The 16,095-nt window shown below is 51.5% G+C and overlaps 1 protein-coding gene across 1 annotated transcript in view; it reads right to left on the bottom strand.

Annotated features, from left to right (window-relative positions):
• The window catches only part of MOB4 (MOB family member 4, phocein), a 42,363-nt gene extending 27,575 nt beyond the window's left edge, over window positions 1-14,788 (bottom strand). The window contains exons 1-2 of the mRNA XM_038749614.1: window positions 14,693-14,788; window positions 228-290 (exon numbers count right to left, since the gene is read on the bottom strand). Coding sequence (XP_038605542.1) covers window positions 228-290; window positions 14,693-14,752 — 123 coding nt within the window. The 5' untranslated portion in view covers window positions 14,753-14,788. The remainder of the gene's footprint in view (window positions 1-227; window positions 291-14,692) is intronic.
• Between the last annotated feature and the right edge of the window lie 1,307 nt (window positions 14,789-16,095).

Raw genomic sequence — 16,095 nt, 5'->3', positions numbered from 1 at the left:
TTACTGAGCGCTTACTGTGTGCACAGCACTGGACTAAGCGCTCGAAAAGTACAATTCGGCAACAGATAGAGACGGTCCCTACCCCACGACGGGCTCACCGTCTAGAAAGGGGAGACGGACAACAAGTAGGCGTAGCAGGCTCTGTTTCCGGGCCAGGATTCCGGGGAAAAGTCTGACGGGGATTTCCAACGGAGTGGGGGGAAATTAAAAAAACCCAAAAAGATTACCTGTTGAACGGCTAGCGTGCTGTCCATCTCATCGAAGGATTCATCAGGCCAGTTGTAGAAATCCTACCAAAAAAAAAAAAAAAAGACATCAATGAACATGCCAGCGGAGATATTTGACGGAATTCCCGCTGCTGGGTATTTCAAATTCTCTAGGCCGCATTTTGACAGGTTCCCTGCCTTCTATGCCGTCCAAAAGAACATACAGAAAACACGCGTGAGGTTTGTAAATGAGCATCGAGGTTCTGCTTTCTCTTTCGGGAAAAAAAAAAAAGACACTCCCATTCTCCCCTCACCGTCAACACGTTTATTGAGCACCTACTGCTTGTGGAAACACTGGAAGGTGTTTGGGAAAGAAGAGAATAGGACAAGGTCCCTGCCTTTGAACTCACGTTGGAAACAAGTAGACTGAATTTGTCAAAAATAAAATAATCAATCAATCAATCGTATTTATTGAGCGCTTACTGTGTGCAGAGCACTGTACTAAGCGCTTGGGAAGTACAAGTTGGCAACATATAGAGACGGTCCCTACCCAACAGTAGGCTCACAGTCTAAAAGATAAGAGCAGAGATACCCAGAGGACAAAAGCGCTCAACACATAACCAACGGACGAAATTGTTACGGCATTCATTAAGCGCGCACTGTGAGCTGTGAACTGGAGTAATAATAATAATGATTATGGTATTTGTGAAGCGCTTACTATGTGCCAGGCACTGTACTAAGCACTGGGGTGGATACAAATTGGGTTGGACAAAATGCCTGTCGCACGTGGGGTTCCCAGTCTTCATTCCCATTCTCCCCCTTCTAGACTGTGAGCCCACTGTTGGGTAGGGACCGTCTCTATACGTCGCCAACTTGGACTTCCCAAGCGCTTAGTACAGTGCTCTGCACACATTAAGCGCTCAATAAATACGATTGAATGAATGAATGAACAAATTTTTACAGCTGAGGGAACTGAGGCCCAGAGAAGTGACGTGACTTGCCCAAGGTTACCCAGCAGACAAGCGGCGGAGCCGGGATTAGAACCCAGGTCCTTCTGACTCCCAGATGTGTGCTCTAGCCACTAGGCCCGGCAGGTGATAAGATCACATACAAACCCAAAAATAATAACAAAAACTGCATTTATTAAGCGCTTACTATGTGCCAAGCCCTGTTCTAAGTGCTGGGGGTTACAAGGTCATCAGTTTGTCCCTTGTGGGGCTCACAGTCTTAATCCCCATTTTACAGATGAGGTCACTGAGGCCCAGAGAAGTGAAGTGACTCGCCCAAAGTCACACAGCTGACAACTGGCGGAGCTGGGACTTGAACCCATAACCTCTGACTCCAAAGTCCGTGCTCTTTCCCTTTTAGACTGTGAGCCCACTGTTGGGTAGGGACTGTCTCTAGATGTTGCCAATTTGTACTTCCCAAGCGCTTAGTACAGTGCTCTGCACACAGTAAGCGCTCAATAAATACAATTGAATGAATGAATGAATTGACTGATTTCCACAGAGCCACGCTGCTTCTCTAATAATGGCATTTGTTAAGCACTCACTATCTGCAAAGCACTGTTCTAAGCGCTGGGGAGGGGACAAGGTGATCAGGTTGTCCCATGAGGGGCTCCCAATCTTCATCCCCATTTTACAGATGAGGTAACTGAGGCACAGAGAATAATAATAATAATAATGGCATTTATTAAGCACTTACCATATGCCAAGCACTGTTCTAAGCACTGGGGAGGTTACAAGGTGATCAGGTTGTCCCATGGGGGGCTCACAGTCTTAATCCCCATTTTACAGATGAGGGAACTGAGGCCCAGAGAAGTGAAGTGACTTGCCCAAAGTCACAAAGCTGACGACTGGCGGAGCCGGGATAAGAACCCATGACCTCTGACTCCCAAACCCGGGCTCTCCCCATTGAGCCACGCAAATCTATCCCTCAGAGACTCACAATCCCCTTTCTAGACGGTGAGCCCGTCGTGGGGTAGGGACCGTCTCTTTGGAAGGAGAGGTCATGGGTTCAAATCCCGGCTCTGCCACTTGTCAGCTGTGTGACTTCAAGTCACTTCACCTCTCTGGGCCTCAGTTCCCTCATCTGTAAAATGGGGATGAAGACTGTGAGCCTCCCGTGGGACAACCTGATCACCCTGTAACCTCCCGAGCGCTTAGAACAGTGCTTGGCACCTAATAAGTGCTTAATAAAACGCCATCATTATTATTATTAATCCCCATTTTCCAGATGAGAGAACTGAGGCCTAGGGAAGTGAAGCCACTTGCCCAAGGTCACCCAGCAGACAAGTGGAGGAGGCGGGATTAGAACCCACGTCCTCTGACTCCCGAGCCCGGGCTCTTTCTACTGAGCCACGCTGCTTCTCCGGTCCAAGAGGAACGGGAGGTGCTGAGGGAGACCCCTCTTTGCCCGCCCATGCCGCTCGAGAACCGCAAGCGGGGCACCTCCTCTGGCCCTCTGCCCAGAAGGGAGGCCTGTCCTGCCACCCCCTTGCCCGCCGGGGCCGGTGGGTAATGCCAGCCACCAGAAATAATAATAATCATAGCATTTATTAAGCGCTTACTACATGCAAAGCACTGTTCTAAGCGCTGGGGAGGCTACAAGGCAATCAGCTTGTCCCACAGAGGGCTCACAGTCTTAATCCCCATTTTCCAGATGAGGGAACTGAGGCCCAGAGAAGTCAAGTGACTTGCCCAAAGTCACACAGCTGACAATTCGAACCCACGACCTCTGACTCCAAAGCCCGGGCTCTTTCCGCTGAGCTACGCTGCTTCTCTCAATAGTACTGATGGTATTTGTGAAGCGCTTACTATGTGCCAAGCACTGTTCTCGGCGCTGGGGGAGATACAAGGTGATCAGGTTGTCCCGCTTGGGGCTCACGGTCTTAGTCCCCATTTCACAGATGAGGGAACTGAGGCCCAGAGAAGTGACTTTCATTCATTCATTCAATTGTACTTATTGAGCGCTGTGTGCAGAGCACTGTACTAAGCGCTTGGGAAGTATGAGATGGCAACATCTAGAGACGGTCCCTGCCCGACAACGGGCTCATGGTCTAGAAGGGGGAGACGGACGACAAAATAAAATATGAGGACAGGTGTCAACTGCCCAAAAGTCAAACAGCTGACTTCCCAGGCCTTCCCAGACTAAGCCCCTTCCTTCCTCTCCCCCTCGTCCCCCTCTCCATCCCCCCCATCTTACCTCCTTCCCTTCCCCACAGCACCTGGATATATAGATATATGTTTGTACAGATTTATTACTCTATTTATTTTACTTGTCCATATCTATTCTATTTATTTTATTTTGTTAGTACGTTTCGTTTTGTTCTCTGTCTCCCCCTTTTAGACTGTGAGCCCACTGTTGGGTAGGGAGTCCCACTTGGGGCTCACAGTCTTAGTCCCCATTTCACAGATGAGGGAACTGAGGCCCAGAGAAGTGACTTTCATTCATTCAGTCAATTGTACTTATTGAGCGCGCTGACTGTGTGCAGAGCACTGTACTAAGCGCTCGGGAAGTACGAGATGGCAACATCTAGAGACGGTCCCTGCCCGACAAAGGGCTCACGCTCTAGAAGGGGGAGACGGACGACAAAATAAAATATGTGGACAGGTGTCAACTGCCCAAAAGTCAAACAGCTGACTTCCCAGGCCTTCCCAGACTGAGCCCCTTCCTTCCTCTCCCCCTCGTCCCCCTCTCCATCCCCCCCATCTTACCTCCTTCCCTTCCCCACAGCACCTGGGTAGATGGATATATGTTTGTACATATTTATTACTCTATTTATTTATTTTACTTGTCCATATCTATTCTATTTATTTTATTTTGTTAGTACGTTTGGTTTTGTTCTCCGTCTCCCCCTTTTAGACTGTGAGCCCACCGTTGGGTAGGGACTGTCTCTAGATGTTGCCAATTTGTACTTCCCAAGCGCTTAGTACAGTGCTCTGCACATAGTAAGCGCTCAATAAATACGATTGATGATGATGACAAGTGGCAGAGATGGGAATTATCGCTGGACTGCTTCCCGAGCAAGGGGGCGGAAAGGCCGGCCCCAAGCTCCCCGCGGGCGGCCGACGTCTCCCACCACCTCCTCCTAAGCGCTTTGTACCCCACTCTGCCCGCCGTAAGCGCTCAATAAATCATCATCATCATCATCAATCGCATTTATTGAGCGCTTACTATGTGCAGAGCACTGTACTAAGCGCTTGGGAAGTACAAAATACCACTGAACGACGACGGACACGGTAGATTTCCAAAAAGGCTGGGCAGAAAGAGAGCGAGCGGTCGCCCACGCCGCTCCAACCCCATCCGTCTCTCTGGCTTCCGTTCCCCGGCTTTTTCAGGCGGGGATGGGCCGCCCTTCCCGGCTGGACGATTCCCAACCCGTTGGTTCCCGCCCTGAATGCCGGGAGCTGGGAAGCGGGCCATTTTTCCCCACAGAGGGAACAGCTCATCTCGGCGAGCGACAGACGGGGACCGAGTCTCCGGCTGCTACGTTTGGCAGGCGCTGCAACTCGCCCCTGGGAGTTAATAATAATAATGATGGCATTTGTTAAGCTCTTACTATCATCATCATCAATCGTATTTATTGAGCGCTTACTATGTGCAGAGCACTGTACTAAGCACTTGGGAAGTACAAGTTGGCAACATATAGAGACAGTCCCTACCCAACAGTGGGCTCACAGTCTAAAAGGGGGAGATGGAGAACAAAACCAAGCACACTAACAAAATAAAATAAATAGAATAGATATGTACAAGTAAAATAAATAGAGTAATAAATCTGTACAAACATATATCCATATATACAGGTGCTGTGGGGAAGGGAAGGAGGTAAGATGGGGGGGATGAAGAGGGGGACGAGGGGGAGAGGAAGGAAGGGGCTCAGTCTGGGAAAGCCTCCTGGAGGAGGTGAGCTCTCAGTAGGGCCTTGGAGGAAGAGAGCTTACTATGTGCAAAGCGCTGTTCTAAGCGCTGGGGGGATACAAGGTGACCAGGTTGTCCCACGTGGGGCTCACAGTCTTAACCCCCCATTTTCCAGATGAGGTAACTGAGGCACAGAGAAGTTACGTGACTGGCCCAAAGTCACACAGCCAATTAGTGGCGGAGCCAGGATTGGAACCCATGACCTCTGACTCCCAAGCCCGGGCTCTTTCCGCTGAGCAGCACTGTTTGAGTTGTCCCTTTATTATTATTAATAATAATAATAATGGTATGTTAAGCATTTAATATGTCAGGCGCTGTTCTAAGCGCTGGGGTAGATACGAGGTCATCAGGTTGGCTCATGTGGGGCTCACAAAGTAGCGGTGTGGCTCAGTGAGCCCCATTTTACAGATGAGAGAACTGAGGCCCAGGGAAGTGAAGTGGAGGAGTGGGGATTACAGTCCCTGTCCCACGGGGGGCTCTCAGTCTTCAGCCCCATTTTACAGATGAGGGCACTGAGGCCCAGAGAAGTGAAGTGGAGGAGCGAGGATTACAGTCCCTGTCCCACGGGGGGCTCTCAGTCTTCAGCCCCATTTTACAGATGAGGGCACTGAGGCCCAGAGAAGTGAAGTGGAGGAGCGGGGATTACAGTCCCTATCCCACGTGGGGCTCTCAGTCTTCAGCCCCATTTTACAGATGAGGGCGCTGAGGCCCGGAGAAGTGAAGTGGAGGAGCGGGGATTACAGTCCCTGTCCCACGTGGGGCTCTCAGCCTTCAGCCCCATTTTACAGATGAGGGCACTGAGGCCCGGAGAAGTGAAGCGGAGGCGCCGGGATTAGAACCCACGTCCTCTGATTCCCAAGCCCGGGCTCTTAGAGAGATGAGGGCTGGAGGGGGAGGTTTGGGAATCATCCGCATAGAGTGGGAGTTGAGTTCATTCGCATAGAGTTCATTCATTCATACAATTGAATGAATGAATGAATGAATGAATGAATAGATGAATGGGCAGGGCTTGACTCTGTTGCTGAATCGTACTTTCTAAGCATTTAGTACAGTGCTCTGCACACAGTAAATGCTCAATAAATACGACAATGAATGAATACAAGCAAATCAGGTTGGACACAGTCCCTGTCCCACGTGGGGCTCTCAGTCTTCAGCCCCATTTTACAGATGAGGACACTGAGGCCCAGAGAAGTGAAGTGGAGGAGCGGGGATTACAGTCCCTGTCCCACATGGGGCTCTCAGTCTTCAGCCCCATTTTACAGATGAGGGCACTGAGGCCCGGAGAAGTGAAGCGGAGGAGCCGGGATTAGAACCCACGTCCTCTGACTCCCAAGCCCGGGCTCTTAGAGAGATGAGGGCTGGAGGGGGAGGTTTGGGAATCATCTGCATAGAGGTGGGAGTTGAGGGAGGGGGGAGTGAGTTCTCCGAGGGACGGGGTGAAGATGGAGACGAGAAGGGGACCAGGAATTGAGCCTTGGGGGACCCCCACACAGTTTGGGGGTGGGAGGAGGAGTCCGCCCAAGAGACGGAGAAGGAGCGGCCGGAGAGACGGGAGGAGAACCGGGAGAGGACGGTGGCAGAGAAGTTGAGGTTGGAGAATGTTTCCAGGAGAAGGGAAACGGTTCAAAGGCAGTTGGGAGGGACGCAAGCTGGGGAGAATAATAATAACAATAATAATAATAATAATGTCAGTATTTGTTAAGCGCCTACTATATGTTCTAAGCGCTGGAGTAGATACAATGATGATGATGGTATTTGTTAAGCACTTACTATGTGCCAAGCACTGTTCTGAGCACTGGGGGGATACAAGGCGATCAGGTTGTCCCACGGGGGGCTCACAGTCTTCATCCCCATTTTACAGATGAGGGAACGGAGGCCCAGAGAATCAATCAATCAATCACATTTATTGAGCACTTACTGTGAATGCGATTGATTGATTGATTGATTCTCTGGGCCTCAGCGCTTACTGTGTGCAGAGCACTGTACTAAGCGCTTGGGAAGTCCAAGTTGGCAACACAGAGAGACAGTCCCTACCCAACAGTGGGCTCACAGTCTAAAAGAGAAGTGAGAAGTCTCAGAGAAGTGGAGTGGCTTGCCCAAAGTCACCCAGCCGACAAGTGGCGGGGCCGGGATTTGAACCCACCACCTCGGACTCCAAAGCCCGGGCTCTTTCCGCTGAGCCGCGCTGCTTCTCATCTACAAGGTCATCAGGTTGTCCCACGTGGGGCTCACAGTCTTCATCCCCATTTTACAGAGAAGCGGCGTGGCTCGGCGGAAAGAGCCCGGGCTTGGGAGTCAGAGGTCATGGGTTCTAATTCCGGCTCCGCCACTTGTTGGCTGTGTGACTTTGGGCAAGTCACTTAACCTCTCTGTGCCTCAGTGACCTCATCTGGAAAATGGGGATGAAGACTGTGCGACAACCCAATGACCTTGTATAATAATGATGGTATTTGTTAAGCGCTATGTGCCAAGCACTGTTCTAAGCGCTTAGAACAGTGCTTGTCACATAGTAAGCACTTAGCAAATACCATAATAATTTAAGACTGCTTACTGTGTGCAGAACACTGTACTAAGTGCTTGGGAGAGTACAATCCAACAGAGTTGGTAAACACAATATCTGGTCCCCTCCTCCGCCTCCCCACAGCACCTGTATATATGTATATATGTTTGTACGTAGTTCTTACTCTATTTATTTATTTTATTTGTACATATTTATTCTATTTATTTTATTTTGTTAATACGTTTTGTTTTGTTCTCTGTCTCCCCCTTCTAGACTGTGAGCCCGCTGTTGGGCAGGGACCGTCTCTATATGTTGCCAACTTGGACTTCCCAAGCGCTTAGTCCAGTGCTCTGCACCCAGTAAGCGCTCAATAAATATGATTGAATGAATGAATGAATGCTTGGCACATAGTAAGGGCTTAACGAATACCATTATTCATCATCATCATCATCAATCGTATTTATTGAGCGCTTACTATGTGCAGAGCACTGTACCAAGCGCTTGGGAAGTACAAATTGGCAACATATAGAGACAGTCCCTACCCAACAGTGGGCTCACAGTCTAAAAGGGGGAGAATTATTATTATTATTATTTACAGATGAGGTGACTGAGGCCCACAGAAGTGAAGTGGCTTGCCCAAGGTCACACACAGCGGACGGGTTGCGGAGCCGGGATTAGAACCCACGTCCTCTGACTCCCAAGCTCGGGTTCTTTCCACTAAGCCACGCTGCTTCTCAGAGAAGAAATCAATCAATCCATCAATCGTATTTATTGAGCGCTTACTGTGTGCAGAGCACTGTACTAAGCACTTGGGAAGAACAAGTTGGCAACATATAGAGACAGTCCCTACCCAACAGTGGGCTCACAGTCTAAAAAAGATCAATCACGGAAGGCCTCGGGGAAGAGGTGGGATTTCTGCAAGGTTTGAAGCCGAGGAGAGGCGGGGGTTTTCCGGACGTTAAGGACGAGGGTGTTTCCAGGAGAAAGGAGGATAATAGTAGGAGCAATAATTGTGCTCCTATTAAGCGCTTAGTACAGTGCTCTGCACATAGTAAGCGCTCAATAAATACGATTGAGGATGATGATGATAAGTGCTCCATAAAGTGTAAGACTGTATGCGGTCAGTTCGTTGTGGGCAGGGAATGTGTCTGTTTATTGTGTACTACCCTCTCCCAGGCGCTTAGTACAGTGCTCTGCACCCGGTAAGCGCTCAATAAATGACTGGATTAATGAATGAAGTGCCAAGCACTGTGCTGAGCGGTGGCTGTATATATGTTTGTACATATTTATTACTCTATTTATTTTATTTGTACATATCTATTCTATTTATTTTATTTTGTTAGTATGTTTGGTTTTGTTCTCCCCCTTTTAGACTGTGAGCCCACTGCTGGGTAGGGACTGTCTCTAGATGTTGCCAATTTGTACTTCCCAAGCGCTTAGTACAGTGCTCTGCACATAGTAAGCGCTCAATAAATACGATTGATGATGATGATGATGGGATAATCCGGTCCCACATGGGGTTCCCGGTCTAAGTCAGATAGAGAAGCACCGTGGCTCTATGGAAAAGAATCCGGGCTTTGGAGTCAGAGGTCATGGGTTCAAATCCCAGCTCTGCCAATTATCAGCTGTGTGACTCTGGGCAAGTCACTTCCCTTCTCTGGGCCTCGGTTCCCTCATCTGTAAAATGGGGGTGAAGACTGTGAGCACCCCCCGTGGGACAACCTGATCACCTTGTAACCTCCCCAGTGCTTAGAACAGTGCTTTGCGCACCTAGTAAAGCGTGACTCAGTGGAAAGAGCCCGGACTTGGGAGTCAGAGGTCGTGGGTTCAAATCCCGGCTCCGCCACTTGTCAACTGGGTGACTTTGGGCAAGTCACTTCCCTTCTCTGGGCCTCAGTGACCTCATCTGTCAAATGGGGATGAAAACTGTGAGCCCTTTGTGGGACAACCTGATCACCTTGTAACCTCCCCAGCGCTTAGAACAGTGCTTTGCACATAGGAAGCGCTTAATAAATGCCATCATTATTATTATTACTATTATTATTATTGTTATTATTATTAGATACAGGCAATTATTATTACGGGCAATTAATTATACTAATAATAATAATATTATTATTATACGGGCACCGATTATTAGATCGGTGATGGGAGACGGGAGAACAAGCCAGAGAAGTGTTGATTATCTGGAGGGAAACAACAGATGCCAACTGGAGTAGAATGAGGGGAGGAATTGATTGATTGATTGATTGATTGATTGATTGAGAGAGCAGATAATGAGGCCAGGCCGTTGTAGCTAGAGCTCGGGCCTGGGAACCACGAGGTCTTGGGTTCTAATGCTGCCTCTGCCACAAATCTGCTGGGTGACCCTGGACGAATCACTTCACCGCACCTCAGTTCCCTCATCTGTCAAATGGGGATTGAAACTGTGAGCCCCACGTGGGACAGGAACTCATTCATTCATTCAGTCGTATTTATTGAGCACCTACTGTGTGCACAGCACTGGACTAAGCGCTTGGGAAAGACAAATCAGCAACAGATAGAGACGGTCCCTACCCAACAACGGGCTCACGGTCTAGAACTCGATTGGCTTGGATCTCCCCCAGCGCTTAGTGCAGTGCCTGGCACATAGTAAGCGCTTAACAAATACCATCATTTGTAGAGAAGTCAGTGGAAAGAGCACGAGCTTTGGAGTCAGGGGTCATGGGTTCAAATCCCAGCTGTGTGACTCTGGGCAAGTCACTTAACTTCTCTGTGCCTCAGTTACCTCATCTGTAAAATGGGGATTAAGACTGAGTTCCTCGTGGGACAACCTGATCACCGTGTAACCTCCCCAGCGCTTAGAATAGTGCTCTGCACATAGTAAGCGCTTAATAAATGCCATTATTATTATTATTATTATCATCATCTTTATTATTATTATTGTTACTTGATAGACTGCCTTCAAAGGCAAAGGGGAATGGGTGACGATTAAGAGGTTTCTGAGGAGTGGGGAGATGCGTAGAAGGAGCGAGGCCTCGTAGAAAGAGCCCAGGTTGGGAGTCAAGGGTCCTGGATTCCAATCCTTTCGCTGCCGGCTGTGTGACCTTGGGTAAGTCACTTCACATCACGCCGCACCTGTAAAATGGAGGTTCGATACCCTTTTCTCCCTCCCACTTAGACTGTATGTCCCGTGAGGGGCAGGAACTGTGTCCAGGGCTTTGTACTCCGTCAGCGCTCAATAAGTACCACTCACCGACTGCTTGGACACTCAACGGATGGCACGGTCATTCCCGGAAACGGGCTTTAGGAAACCGAGGCAGCAGAGCGAATTACGGACCGGAGGGGGAAGAGGCTGGAAGCAGGGAGGTCGGCGAGGAGGAGGATGCGGGAGTCGCGCGTCGGGATAGGGATAACGACGGCCACTTGGATGGAAAAGAAAGGGGCAAATTCTGAAAACACTGTGGAGAAAAGAACCGACGCGGTGTGGTGACCGACCGAAAATATGGAGCTTGACGGAGAGGAAAGAACAAGGGCCCTCTGGAGGGAGGCTCCCGGTAAGGATGAGAGCGCCATGGATAATAATAATAATAATAATAATAATAATAATATTTATTAAGCGCTTACTATGTGCAAAATATCTCCATTTATTTATTTATTTATTTATTTCGCTTGTACATTTCTATCCTATTTATTTTATTTTGTTGGTATGTTTGGTTCTGTTCTCTGTCTCCCCCTTTTAGACTGTGAGCCCACTGTTGGGTAGGGACTGTCTCTATGTGTTGCCAATTTGTACTTCCCAAGCGCTTAGTACAGTGCTCTGCACATAGCGGGCGCTCAATAAATACGATTGATTGATTGATTGATTGCAAAGCACTGTTCTAAGCACTGAGGAGGTTACAAGGTGATGAGTTGCCCCACGGGGGGCTCAAAGTCTTCATCCCCATTCGACAGATGAGGGAACTGAGGCCCAGGGAAGCTAAGTGACTTCCCCAAAGTCCCACAGCTGACAATCGGCGGAGCCAGGATCTGAACCCATGACCTCCGACTCCAAAGCCCGGGCTCTTCCCGCTGAGCCACGCTGCTTCTCTGATGGGGATGGGAAAGTTTCCAGCGCTCAGAACAGTGCTCGGCACAGAGTCAGCGCTCAACAAATACCATCAATACCATCATTCTCCCCCGTTTAGACAGTGAGCCCACTGTTGGGTATGGACTGTCTCCATATGTTGCCAATTTGTACTTCCCAAGCGCTTAGTACAGTGCTCTGCACATAGTAAGCGCTCAATAAATACGACTGATGATGATGATGATGATCATTATGACTCTCAATATTATCTGGAAGACAGGTCTTGGGAGGGGAGATGAGGAGTTCAGTTTGGGACGCTATGAGCTCAAAGTCCTGGAGGGGATGTGAAAAAGGTAGGGAGGATTGGGGAGGAAGGAATAACATTAAAGGAACAAAAGGAGAGAATAAAAATATCTCCCTTCGACATCCTGAATTTCCCAGTATTTTTAGCTGACAAGACCGCCACACGAAATAGACCGGATACGTACGCGAGTTCCTTTCTTTAGTGGCTGTGAAAAATCTCAAACGCTGCAGGAGTCCGCTTTCGACGCAAGAGAAGGCGAGGAAAATGTGCTTTCTGACACGGGATCCCTCTCCCATCCCTTTATTTTGTTTTATTTTATTTGGTGACATCCTTCCTGCCCCGACAACAGGACCCTCTCCAAAAGACAGACCGCCCGGTCTCAATCTCCGGCCGCCCCCGGGCCCGGAAAACCACTCATTCATTCAGTGGTATTTATTGAGTGCTTCCTGTGCGCAGAGCACTGTACTAAGCGCTTGGGAAGTACAAATAGGCTGTCCCTACCCAACAACGGGCTGACCGAAATGGGACCAACCGGCTTCCCGGTGCCCACCCGCGTCACAGGGTCATTCCCTCGTTCCGTCCGCTTTATTGAGCGTCACTGTGCGCGGGGCGCTGGACTAAGCGCTTGGGAGTGGACGCTAGAACCATCGACGGTGACGTCTCCCGCCCGGGATGAGCTCGCGCCCGATGAAGGAACCTGCCGGACCGGACCGGACCGCCCGGAACCGGACAACCCGCCTCGTCAGCTGCTGGGCCGGACCGGGCCGGAGATCTGGTGGGGGTGGGGATGGCGGAGCGGGGGAGACGGGAGCGATGGGATGGGGGATACGGGATGACAGAATCAATCAATCAATCGTTATTTATTGAGCGCTTACTGTGTGCAGAGCACTGTACTAAGCGTTTGGGAAGTACTAGTTGGCAACGTACTTCCCAAGTGCTTAGTACAGTGCTCTGCACATAGTAAGCGCTCAATAAATACGATCGATGATGATGATGATATAGAGACAGTCCCTACCCAACAGTGGGCTCGCAGTCTAGAAGAATACGACAGGATACGACGGGTGGGATGACGGGTGAGATAATGAGTGAGATGATAAGGAGTGGGATGACGGGTGGGGCGGGATGATGACGGGACAAGGATGGAGACCGGAGCGAGGGGGGGATGACAAACAGGCCGGGCTGACATCACCCCAAACCGGCCACCCCCTCCTCTCATCCCACCACTCATTCATTCATTCAATCGTATTTATTGAGCGCTTACTGTGTGCAGAGCACTGTACTAAGCGCTTGGGAAGTACAAATTGGCAACATATAGAGACTTATATAGAGACAAGCGCTTAGTACAGTGCTCTGCACACAGTAAGCGCTCAATAAATACGATTGATGATATAGAGACGGTTCCTAACCAACCACATTGTTCTCTTGCTCCCAGGACGCCCCCTCCCCTTCTTCCAGGACGCCCCTGCCTCTCATCCCACTGCACGGCTCTGGCTCCTGCCATGGACCCCATCCCCATCTCCCCCTCTGTATCCCCTTTTCCCATCCCACCCCCACTGCACCCCCCTCATCTCATCCCACCCCACTGTGCCCCCTCCCCTCATCTCCCCCTCCCTCCAGCACCCCTTCCCCGTATGGCCCCCTCCTGCCATCAGGCGCTTAGTCCAGTGCTCTGTACTCAGTAAGTGCTCAATAAATACGATTGAATGAACCCCATTCCACCTCTCCCCCCGTCTCCCCATGGGCCCCCTCCTCATTCATCCATTCCACCGTCTTCATTGAGCGCTTCCTGGGTGCAGGGCACTGTACTAAGCGCTTGGGACGTCCAAGTCGGCACCAGATGGAGACACTCCCTACCCAACGACGGGCTCACAGGCTAGAAATGGGGAGCCTGACAACACAACAAATAGACAGGTGTCAATCCCACCGCACTGCGCCCCCTCAACCAATCAATCGCATTTATTGAGCGCTTACTGTGTGCAGGGCACTGTACTAAGCGCTTGGGAAGTCCAAGGTGGCAACATATAGAGACGGTCCCTACCCAACAGTGGGCTCCCCCTCTCCGGGGTGCATCCCCCCCAACCCACCGGTCCTCCCCCACATTCATTCATTCATTCAATGACATTTATTGACTGTGAGCCCACTGTTGGGTAGGGACCGTCTCTATACGTTGCCAATTTGTACTTCCCAAGCGCTCAGTACAGTGCTCTGCACATAGTAAGCGCTCAATGAATACGATTGATGATGACTTATTGACATTATTTTTAGACTGTGAGCCCACTGTTGGGTAGGGACTGTCTCTATATGTTGCCAACTTGGACTTCCCAAGCGCTTAGTCCAGTGCTCTGCACACAGTGAGCTCTCAATAAATACCCACACATACACATACATATATATGTGTGTATGTGTGTATATATATGTGTGTGTGTGTGTGTGTGTGTATTGATTGAGCGCTTACTGTGTGCTGAGCACTGGACTAAGCGCTTGGGAAGCCCGAGTTGGCAACATGTAGAGAGGGTCCCTACCCAACAACGGGCTCACAGGCTGGAAGGGGGGACCCTCCTGCCCCCATCGCCATGTTCCCCCGACCCCTGCTTGGGTCTGGACAACGGTCAGGACGCCCCCCCCCCGGTGTGCGGTGTACCGGGTGTGATGTGTGTGGTGTGTGTGTTATGTGTGTGGTGTGTGTGTGTGTGTTTAGGGGTAGGGGTGGGTCTGACCTGGGCCTTGGTGCCGGGCCTGTTCCTCCTGAGCACGGCCGTGCCCTCCGCCATGACCATAGTGGCCCAACCTGGACGCCGCGCGCCGGGACCCGGATGTTCGCTAGGCCGCACGGCACCGCCCCGTGACGTCACCGACGCCTGACGTCACCCACAGGGGGCGGGGGGAGGCGGTGCCCACGCGGAACAGCCGCGCCCTCCCATCAATCAATCGTATTCATTGAGCGCTTACTGGGTGCAGAGCGCTGGACTAAGCGCTTGGGAAGTACAAGTTGGGAACGTATAGAGACGGTCCCTACCTAACAGTGGGCTCACATTCTAGAAGGGGGCGACAGAGAACAAAACCAAACATATTAATAAAATAAATAGAATAGATATGTACGAGTAAAATGAATAAATAAATAGAGTAATAAATATGTATAAACATATATACATCTATACAGGTGCTGTGGGGAAGGGAAGGAGGTAAGACGGGGGGATGGGGGGCGAGGGGGAAGGGGGGGAGGGAGGGAGAGGGGAACAGCCGCGCCCGCAGGAAGGGGGGGCAGGAAGGAAGGGGGAACAGCCGCGCGCCCCAGAAGGGGGGGAGGGAAGGAGGGGGGAACAGCCGCGCCCCCCAGGAAGGGGGGAGCGAAGGAGGGGGGAACAGCCGCGCCCCCCAGGAAGGGGGAACAGTCGCGCCCCCCAGGAAGGGGGGAGGGTAGGAGGGGGGAACAGCCCGCCCCCCAGGAAGGGGGGAGGGAAGGAGGGGGGAACAGCCCCGCCCCAGGCGGGGGGGAAGGGAAGAGGGGGGAACAGCCCCGCCCCAGGCAGGGGGGGGAAGGGAAGAGGGGGGAACAGCCTCGCCCCCAGGAAGGGGGAGAGGGGGGAACGGTCTGCCCCAGGAAGGGGGGAGGGAAGAGAGAGGAACAGCCTCTCCCCCAGCAAGGGGAGAGAGAAGGAGGGGGGAACAGCCGCGCCCCCCAGGAAGGGGAGAGGGAAGGAGGGGGGAACAGCCCCGCCCCCAGGAAGGGGGGAGGGAAAGAGGGGGGAACAGCCGCGCCCCCCCAGGAAGGGGGGGGAAGAAGGGGGAACAGCCCCGCCCCCCAGGAAGGGGGGAGGGAAGGAGGGGGGAACAGCCCCGCCGCCCAGGGAGGGAAAGAGGGGGGAACAGCCCCGCTCCAGGAAGGGGGGAGGGGGGAACAGCCCCGCCCCCCAGGAAGGGGGGGAGGGAAAGAGGGGGGAACAGCCCCGCCCCCAGGAAGGGGGGAGGAAAGGAGGGGGAACAGCCGCGCCCCCCAGGAAGGGGGGAGGGAAGAAGGGGGGAACAGCCCGCCCCAGGAAAGAAGAGGGGGGAGCAGCCCCGCCCCCGGGAAGGAGGGGGGAATAGCCCCGCCCCCCAGGAAGGGGGAGGGAAGGAGGGG

Source organism: Tachyglossus aculeatus, chromosome 7 (assembly GCF_015852505.1).
Source record: "Tachyglossus aculeatus isolate mTacAcu1 chromosome 7, mTacAcu1.pri, whole genome shotgun sequence".
NCBI lineage: Eukaryota > Metazoa > Chordata > Mammalia > Monotremata > Tachyglossidae > Tachyglossus > Tachyglossus aculeatus.
This window is presented reverse-complemented; position numbering and strand designations above follow the sequence as displayed.